The sequence below is a fragment of the Gadus morhua genome, chromosome 3 (genome assembly GCF_902167405.1).
Source record: "Gadus morhua chromosome 3, gadMor3.0, whole genome shotgun sequence".
In the NCBI taxonomy this organism is placed as follows: Eukaryota; Metazoa; Chordata; class Actinopteri; order Gadiformes; family Gadidae; genus Gadus; species Gadus morhua.
The window spans coordinates 5098651-5108709 of NC_044050.1; the positions used below are offsets into that span (position 1 = coordinate 5098651).

The window sequence follows — 10059 nt, forward strand, 5'->3', positions numbered from 1 at the left end:
TAAAAATAAAATATCCAGAAACACAATTCAGATTTTATTTTTTCACAAAAAAGAAAACCATTTACAACTGCAGATGGGTACGGCTGACATTCCAAACAAGCTGCATTAAGGCAGCGTTTGCGTCCCGCATTTTAAGGGTCTCAATTAGTAACTCTTGGTGGTCTCATAGGTTTCTGGGAAGGGGAGACTGACAAAGCCAGTCCCAGATACCAATGGGAGTATTCCAGCGTTGGGAACTACATTCCAAGACAAGGTCAGAGTGATGTTCTTGTTAGCCCTAAAAAGTATACACATATGGATTAGCTAACACAGTATACCAGCAGCAAAGAACATTGAAGAGAACAGTTGCAAAAAAGCAGACTTAGTCAAGATTTTTTAAAAAGGTCTACACTATGTAATTTGGACTAGGCAGGTGAGGCCTCCTTCTTTGGAAGGTTAAAGTGAATTCACCAGGTTATTTAAAAAGAAGGCATATGAAAGAAAAGGGATTCTGCTTTACAATGTTATTACTAGGATCAAGAAATAGAATATTGTGACTTCCTCCACTTTAGCTAATTGTCCATATTTTTATATAAAAAGGCTTTTCATATTTCATATCACATTGTACGATAGTCTAGTTTGGAAATGCAAAAGTTGTCCATTATCGGGTTCCTACACTTCAATGGAAATATTTGTCCTCCCTTACCTAGCAAATAAGGAGAGTTGTGCAGCTTACCTTAGTCCATTACCATCATCGAAGAAGAAGTATTTGGACTTCATGTCTCGGAGGACCAAATTGGAGTTTTCACCTCGAAGGACAATCTTGTCCCACAGCACTACCTGGTTGAGAGACTGCAACACAAACACACACAGACACACACACCGTCTTTACCGAGAGGACATGCTTCAATAGTAAAATACAGATGTAGGATGACAATGGTTTTAGATTTCAGTGCAATGCTACATTAAAAACTACAGGCTTAATATTGTGCACATATAGGTTAGAATTTTTTAACAGAAGGAGGGTTTTATTCTGTATCATTGTATTCAAATTCCACAGGCTCACCACATGGTAAAAATAAATAAAATAATGTACAGGCCATTTAGTGTACATTTGATGAAAATGTTATGTCTTATTTTATGAATGCATATTTAGCCATATGTCGGATGTTGGATGCAGAATCTCACCCTTAGTCGGATATGGTGGAAGTAAAAGCCTATTTGAAGTGTCTGAAAGTCTTCTTACTACATCCATAATGGTAAACTACATTCATAGACTTATAATTATCTGTTAAATGCATTGATCATTCATCTCGATAGAACGGAAGGTATGGGAGATAGAGCAGAAGACATGCAGCAAGGATCACGGGCAGGGATCGAACCCGTTGTGATCAGGACTGGGCCTTAAAGGAGCATTTCACCGGTGGAGGCATGAATATGTATTGCAATTGGGTCCTATATGTAGTCGAATAATAAAATAAAATTCTACTTTGGTGCAGTCTTGACCGAGAAAAGGCAGAAAGTGACTTTTTGGCGCTTGTGGATTGAAGACAACAACTCCCACCATGCACAGCTTCGCTGGCGGCCACTCCCGCTGATCATCTCCGCCTATCGGACACCTCCTTGTTCCATCTACTAATGGAACAAATCAGCGTGGAGCTTGAACCGACGTCACTAGAGTAGTGACGCTTGCACAGAAGCATACGGCCGACATCTTCCTTTATTCTGGGTGGAAATAGTAACATAGTTACGCAATTAAATGCGTTTATGTAAACATTTTTAGCGAGAAATGTGCATTTTAATTTCATAATGTTCGCTCGTTGAATGTGAAGGATGTTTGGTTTGATAGTTATGACGAAGAGGGAACGCTCCATTCACTTGCATGGACAGCGTCTCTGGTTGCTAAGCAACCTCAACGTCTTGGCGGACTATCTGCTGATCAACACTACGAATGCTGGAAACACACCAGACACACCATGTGAAGTTATTTAACCCGATTATTGTTATTTATATCCGACATTATTTAATCTAACCCGATCTAAACTCTATCATGCACCCAAACACGGCGGCATTTGGGTTTCCTACCTCGGACTCCTAAATCCAGCGCAGCCACAGGCGCGTTGGCGCGTTGAACCATTTTTGTGACACACAATGATCAAGCTTCAAGTTAAGCACGTTACACGCGTTTGGTGTGGCCGTAGCCCGTGTCCACCAAAAGCGTCTTTTTATGCGGTTTCACCCAAAAAATCGGCTTCGTGTGGACGGGGCCAAGAAGGCGAACACACGTCACCAAGACGGGGAGACAGCGCCAGGCGACTTACGCCACTATCTGCCAATGGATCGTGGATGCCTGGGCTGATATAACAGTCTCAACTGTGGTCTAAGCTTTCACGAAGGCAGGAATAATCACTGAACTGCCAGGCAACAGCAGCGACACTGACTCGGATAATGACGAGAGGGATCCGGGCATGTTGGATGCCGTATTCGCCCAACTGTTTAATTCGGACACACAAGAATTCGAGGGATTCGTAGACGGGGAATGAACTGAAAAAGTGAGCTTATTGTTGATAGATATTGATATTGATGAGATATTGTTAATATGCACATTAACGTTTGAACATCGTTACCATGAGAGTGACCGGAGTTGTCAGAACGCTTAATAAAGTTTGACTTTATCTGACTGTTTTGTTGACATTCCCTTTAGCACAGCTCGGTCTGGTCGATGCATAACGCAACCCCAGTCAAACGTTTGACTGCAGTATCTTCTATTCTATGCGCCTTATAATCCGGTGCGCCCTATACATGAAAACAGTTCTAAAATAGGCCATTCATTGAAGGTGCGCTTGATAATCCGGTGTGCCGTATAGTGCGGAAAATACGGCAGCCCTCGTCTATTTCTTTCGAAATGGTGAACTTTTGCATGGAGCCATCTTCTATGTCAGATCGAGTACCCTCCGCCAATGTAGGCCTACTTCAGTTTTATCAACAGCCTCTGTTATCTTAGCTTCAGACGCTGTGGATGTTAGTTTCTGCTGGTGAAGTCCCACCCACTGGCACTGCTCTAATAGGTCTGTAGCGTCAGTGGGACTAGTGGTTGTAGTCGTACGAGAATCATCCCCTCTTACACTTCCTATTTTCTTGTACGCAAAAATCGTCATATTGCGTCATAAAAAACAGGAAGTGTTGGAGATCGATACGGATCTCTCCAGTCTCTCCAGAAAATAAGGAAATGATGCTAGACCATTCAAAAATATGCGGGGGGTTCTAAAAATACAAAGCTTATGTGAAATGGGTGAAGTTGCCCTTTAATGGTTCGCCCTCTACCCGGTGAACCACCGGGATGCCCCCAATTGTGAGGTTTTTGTTTTTTTTTAATCACAAATGTGTCGTAGCCATGGGGATAGCATGCACTTCTCCCTACTACAACTCTTACCCCGAAACATATAAAGGAATGATATAAACTCCAACTAAGGTAATGGTAACATGCCTTCTCTTATTTTCATGGGATTATACACAATTAAAACATACTTAAGAATATTATATTACATTTTTGCCAAGTCTGATCCGCACGATGCCATTCAAATCTACACACTGAATTTTTTGCTTCCATGCAAACATAAGTGCTGTGTGCAGACAGGGGTACAGGTTTGAATGGGAACCATAACTTACATTACTCTTGGTAGCGTACTCTGCAGAAAGATAAAGAAAGAGCTGCTTGACATTCCAATCGAAAATTGGCTGCAAATGTATGAATGGTTAAGGGGCATTTAACAGATCTCAAGTGTCTTACAGCAACATCCAACCAATATTTAGAAAACAAAATATGTGAAACTAAATAGTTAGATACAAGTTTAAGACAAACAACAAAATGTGATGGCATGGCTAAAAATAACTAGTCAAAAGGATATTTGCAGAGAGGTCGAAGTTGATGAAACCTAGGTCACTACGCTCTCTGGGACCGGTGAAGTCATCAACATTCTTACTGTTAAAAGGAGGTCATTAAGGTAGAAAAACAGACAGAAAGTTAAAACAACATCTTAATCATAGAGCATTATGTTATAAATGAATTTCTAAGATGTATTTTATGAAATCACCCTGCTTTATTACATACTGCAGGAAATGTATGTGTGATGCATGCGAATGGTTCACAAGACAAAAAATTATATTCCATGCAAAAATGACTTAATGCTGCAGTACCTGAATGTTATTCTTCATAGATAAGAACAATGACAAGAACCATTTGTGAACCATTTTCTAATAAAAATATTTATATGTTAAAAAAGTGATGAAATGACATTGAGCACGCAATGTAATTTTTTTTTGAAAAATACCCCAGGTTGGCGTGACATTTTCGCCATTTCTGAGTGGTAAATGTACTTTTCAATTGTTTTCATGTTGTTGATGCTGTCTCCCTAATTGCTCAGTCTTGCTTTTTCCCTTGAGAATTAATGGCTTTGTCACTTTCATTGGCTATGCTTAAATGCCAAGTAAGTATAGTATTGATAGATAATCTATCAATCGGGCCTCGCTTGTCACAATGAGCTAGGAAGATTAAAAAGGTATAAGTCTGATCAAATATATTATATTACATTGTGATTGTAGTTTAGGTTGATTGTTGAAATAGGACAGATTTCGTTAAGATTAGTCTTGTTGTAAAGACTGGACATTGGACAATATTTCAAACTATTAGATCGCTGATATTGATATTCATCAATTTCTTTCCAATATCAAGGCACTATAGGAAATGTCTTTGAAACATTGTGCAGGTGGAGGGGGAGGGGGATTTGATTACGTGTACAGGGGGATTATTTTTGTTTATCAACACGGCGGATGCGCACACAGAATGATCGCAAAAAGAAAATTTGTTTGATCGATTGTCATGGTTATCTCCGTCTGGTTAATTTGCAGTTGCGGTGGTAATAAGCGATGTTGTCCTAACTGTTACATTAAATTGTAATCAGAAAACGTGGTTATATGCTATAGACCCTATATTATTTGTAGTATAAAGGCTGGGACGAATTTCGAATTATAAATATGTACATTTTATGTTGAAATTATAGACCGTCGCGATTCCCATTGAAACGAATGGCGCGGTGATTATTCTTCGAAACGAGAGCAGGTAAATTTGTGTCAAATGAATTAAACTGTAATCAGACAACGCGATTATATGCTATAGACCCTGGAGTATAGGTTGGTTGGTAAAGGTTGGTTACTTATGTTTTATGGTAGCTCTGTAACCTTCTTATTTGGAAGTTAAATACGTTCTGAAAATAAAGGAAGACAATCAAAAATTCAGTTTGCATGATTTTCAGTCATGCAAAAACCCCTGTCAGGGGCATCTGGTAAGAATGCCCACTGGGCGCCTTCCTTGGGAGGTGTTTCAGGCACGTCCAGTGGGGAGGAGACCTCGGGGAAGACCCAGGACTAGGTGGAGAGATTATATCTCAACACTGGCCTGGGAACGCCTCGGGATCCCCCCGTCAGAGCTGGTCAATGTGGCCCGGGAAAGGGAAGTCTGGGGCCCCCTGCTTGAGCTGCTCCCCCCGCGACCCGACCCCGGATAAGCGGATGAAGATGAGGATGAGGATGATTTTCAGTCTGTACAAAATTTTTCTTTTAAAAACATATATCGATAGCGGTAAATATCGGTTATCAGCCATAACAGCAAAATGAACATCGGATATCGGTATCGGCCAAATTATGGTAGGATATTAAATAAAACTAAATAAATAGGCAATACAAGTGTGAGTGTTGTGGCGTAGACTCTAGACAAGCGCGTCATAAGTTAAAGACACACCTTCAAGCACGATACCCGGCAGTGATGGAAATGCAAATCCCAGCCGTGCTGGGCTGTATAGTAGAGTGGAAAAACCAATGGTAGACTGATCTATCAAGCACACATATGCCTGGACACTCACACTTGTGATGTTAGAAGAATAAGAATACAAATATTCAAATATTCCATTGATGGCAGTTATTATTATGGCTTATGTGTTGGTTATCACCAACACATAAGCCAAACCTTTAGTTTAGGTGCTTGTGTTAGCCCTTGTTCTATGGTGGAACATAAGTTTTGCATAATCAAATCTTAAAATAATTCGTTTAAAAGACAGGACAGAGGGCCTGTCAATCACTTACCACCAGCCACTCAAACATGGCAGGCCTGATGTATTGCACTGCACACCAAAGTAGGATCTAATGACACCAACGTGTTACTAGGAGCTAGGCATCGATGGTACTTCCTATGTCAGGTTTTAATTCGCTTAACAACGAAATTAGGCTGATGTTTAGAAAAGCATGTGAGCTAGCCACTTATAATTTCTCAGTGATGTTACTTCGGACTTTGTAAGCACATGCTAATTTAATGTAGCATAGTGCAGGGGGAACATCTGGTGTTATAACGGTCTGGTGAGATAACGACAGGCAGTGTGCATATCTTCAATGACCCGTCACTACAGGGGACCAGGGTGCAAATATAAACAATGCCTTCTATTCTGCCTCAATGTTTCCAATGAGATCACTATGAGACCCAGTAATATAATAGTACAGTAGTATAGTATACTGATCGGGTTTGTGTTGAATACGAAAGGCCAGTCAGTCTTTGAAGAAGGATTTTTTAAACGTAATCACGCACATTTTGAAACGAAAGAAATGCACTACGGTATCAGGTTTAAAACACATCTCTAAATGAAGAACCCACATGCCTTTTGAGATGGTTTGATTTACAATACTGGGGTTTTAAAGGGTTCTTACAGCATAACTCTGGAGACGTGGACGTTCACGGGAACCCGCCTGTCTTTGAAGGCTGTTGTGATGAAGCAGCCGAAGGTGAGCGCAGCCATCACGCTCAGGGAGAAGGCGAACAGGGAATTGGCCCTCGACAAAGCAGTATTCATTCTGTAAAAAGGGCGAGTACAAAAAAAACTCGGGGAAATAAAAACAATTGCTTTGTACTCCGGCTTGTGGCCGTTGAAAGATCTATCTGTGGTACCCGGAAGTGTAACGCGGAAGCCTGTGCGAAAGCTTTCTTCCTCTGCTCGCTGATCAGCTGCCTGCATGACCAGCAGCATGGTGCATTATCGCCCCCACCTGGACTCGAGCGAGTCATAAATAACAAGTACACATAAATAAAGGAAAATAAAAATATAGTAGACGAAATTGGTTCTTAAACAGTTTCCTTGAGAAGGATGATTACACTCATAACCAGTTAGTTTGCATGCTCAGCTTCTGACATATTTGTGTTACATCAAAGTTTAGCTAAGTGCTTTATTTATCAAAATCTATTCGTGCAAAATAAGTAAGTGCCTTAGTAAGTTATATATTGAACTCAAATTTACTTCAAAACACTTGGCTTGACCTACTGTTCCACTGTAGTTCAAAGTATGCCGAATAAGTAAATAATTTATAGCCAGTATAATTTGAAAGTCAATGTGAATATTGACTGTTCATTTGTATTGCAGAGCAATATTCAGGAGAGCTAATTCATAGGAAGCAAAGAGCTCTTCCTTACTCTCTAGGCCTTACTCAGGCCTTTCTTTAAAGGGGAACTATGCAACTTTTTTGGCTTAATTTACATTAACATAACAGGTTAGGAGGAGTCATTGTGATGGTTCTATAACACTTTATGGGTCGATTGGTCATTGTTTCGACTCCCCCTAGCGCATCTTGGCGGAAAAGGAAATATGCAAGTTTCTGCTGGCGACCCGCCGCCCACTCTCGCGGGAGTCGCGTGTCTCGCGAAGCACCGAATTGCTTTACGGCTCTACACGGAACCGTACAGGAATGTGTCTCCACAAAAAATGACTGGATATAAATCAAAGGCTCATAATTATCTTTATGCCATGTACTACATTTGTTTAAGTTTTCGAAGTTCGCACTTGGCAAGTACACACTTCCGAGGACGGGAGTACAACCTGCAATTGGAACAGCATCAGTGGACTCGATGACGTCACCACCTCAGCTCATCTGTTAACTGTGCTACGGCCTCATGTGGGCATATAACTACTGAACAATATGAACAAATTATATAAAACAAAACACCAGCCTCTTTAGTTTCAAAATAGTATGTTCATATTTTTAATGAATATAAATGAAAAGTTATGCGTATTCACACGGAAAGCCAGCTGTACCCTGCATTTAAACAATCAGTGGCTTGAAAAAGATTGCATGAGATTGCCGTTTCTCAATGTTTCTATATAGCCTATTATTATATTATTGGAGGGTAGGCTATTGATATGAGAATTACGAACGAACGAGAATAGAATAGAAACACACACACACAAACGATCAGATGGATCCGACCGGGATTTCCGTTGCCGTTGCGATGGGTTTCCTCTATCAGCGACATTACATAAAAAAAAAACCCTCTTTCATTTTAAAATAATAGTATGTCAATATTTTGAATGAATAGGCCTCCATCTTTGTTATACTTTTAAAATGTCCCTATATAGCCTATTTTAAGCTAACATACAACATAAGATAAGATAAGATACAACTTTATTAATCCCCCGTAGGAGAAATTTGTAACATACAACATATTTTAAAACAGAAATGCGAAATGCATCCTGGAATATTTAACGACCCCAAGTAGGCCTACACACAAGTCACTTCCGATGCACAAGGCCGCCTTAATGCACGGGCTTGCCTGGGCTGAAGCCCCAGGGCCTATGCCGATCGGGGGGCCTATCTTTATTTTTTTTCCACACTGCCGATGCATCCTCGATGAAACCATGGACATATTAAGCAGTCCCTCCAGAAAAATGCTGCGTTTTTTTGTGATTGTTGCAGCCAAATGCGGCACGTTTTCTTAAAAAATGCTATATATTTATGCAATTTTATGCGATGAAATTGCGGGAACTTGCAGAAATTGCGGGAACTTGCGAAAAAAGGTGGGAAATTGCGAAAAATGCGGCTTTTCGATGACGTTCACGTCGCGTAATACGTCACTTCATAACGTTCCCATGGCAACGGGGAAACGGCTGCTGATATGTGAATTTTTTGCAACGAAAATGCAGGGATTATGAAATCATGCAAGCCCTGCATATTTTGTGTGGAAATCTGCAATTTATGCGGTGAAAGTGCGGCATATTTGAAAAAATGCGGGAAAAAGCCGGAAAAGGGGCGTGACCTCCAACAGTAGAGTAAATTAACATAAGACAGAGGACAGTTTCTAGTCCACATTTTTTGTGGGATGGAAGTATACATTTGTGGCTCAGGGTGTGTAGACACAGCTGGCCTGTGGCCACGTCTGGGGTCAAAAGGTCAAAAGGAGCCTGCACCACGCCGATTATGAGATGACAAAAAGTTTATCTGTATTTCTCTCATAACTTTTTGTCATTATTAAAGAGAGGCCTGATTCTCAGATATGCATGTTGGATGGCTAAGGTGTAGGTCTGGGAAGAACTTCAGGCCAAAATCTTGCAAGCGAGCCGCTGGGTGAGGTGCAACGAGATGGAGCACTTGCTGTGTCATTTCCTGTAGGGCTGGAGCCACAGGTTGATGCGTATGCGTCCTTTGAGACCCCCTTTGATATATAAGAGACCCCAAGGTACAGCCAGAGCCCGTCTACGAAGAGCCTGGGCACTTCCTATACGCCCCATTGTACCGATCATGGTTGTAGTTCCATTAAACATCCACTGGGGGTGATCGCGGGCGAGTCAAGATTGAATGGGAGTCTATGAGGCTAGACGGCTAAATATGTCTCTTTCACCTGCTTGTCTTTGAAATATCGCACATTTTATTGTAGATTCCGCAAGTTCAATATAGATTATAGTTCAAAAGTCGAATGAATGAGTACTTATTTCCTTTCGATTTCTTACAGTTTGGGCCGTTGTTGGCCGTACACGCTAGCATTCTGCTAATGAATGCTGATTGGTCAGGGACGGACTTGCGACTGATTACGACCTGAGACCCCTCTTGACGGCATCTGAAGCTGAAGCACAATCAGAAACATTATCTTAAGTTGGACCTTCCGTCGAAGTTAATTTTTGCGTACTGTATTTATATTTTCCTGCAGGCCCTTTTATTTTTTATATAGTTATGTATGGTGAAAGTACATGGACATGAATGGAATTTCTTCCA

General features: G+C 40.9%; 1 protein-coding gene across 1 annotated transcript; it reads right to left on the reverse strand.

Moving 5' to 3' along the window:
• Positions 1–21: 21 nt before the first annotated feature.
• On the reverse strand, positions 22–7027 carry spcs3 (signal peptidase complex subunit 3). Its single transcript, XM_030352017.1, has 5 exons — positions 6733–7027; positions 3888–3961; positions 3649–3725; positions 716–831; positions 22–277 (listed from the first exon to the last, which is right to left on the reverse strand). Exons 1-5 carry the CDS (start codon positions 6873–6875, stop codon positions 145–147), a joined length of 543 nt encoding a protein of 180 aa, XP_030207877.1. The 5' UTR covers positions 6876–7027; the 3' UTR covers positions 22–144.
• Between the last annotated feature and the right edge of the window lie 3032 nt (positions 7028–10059).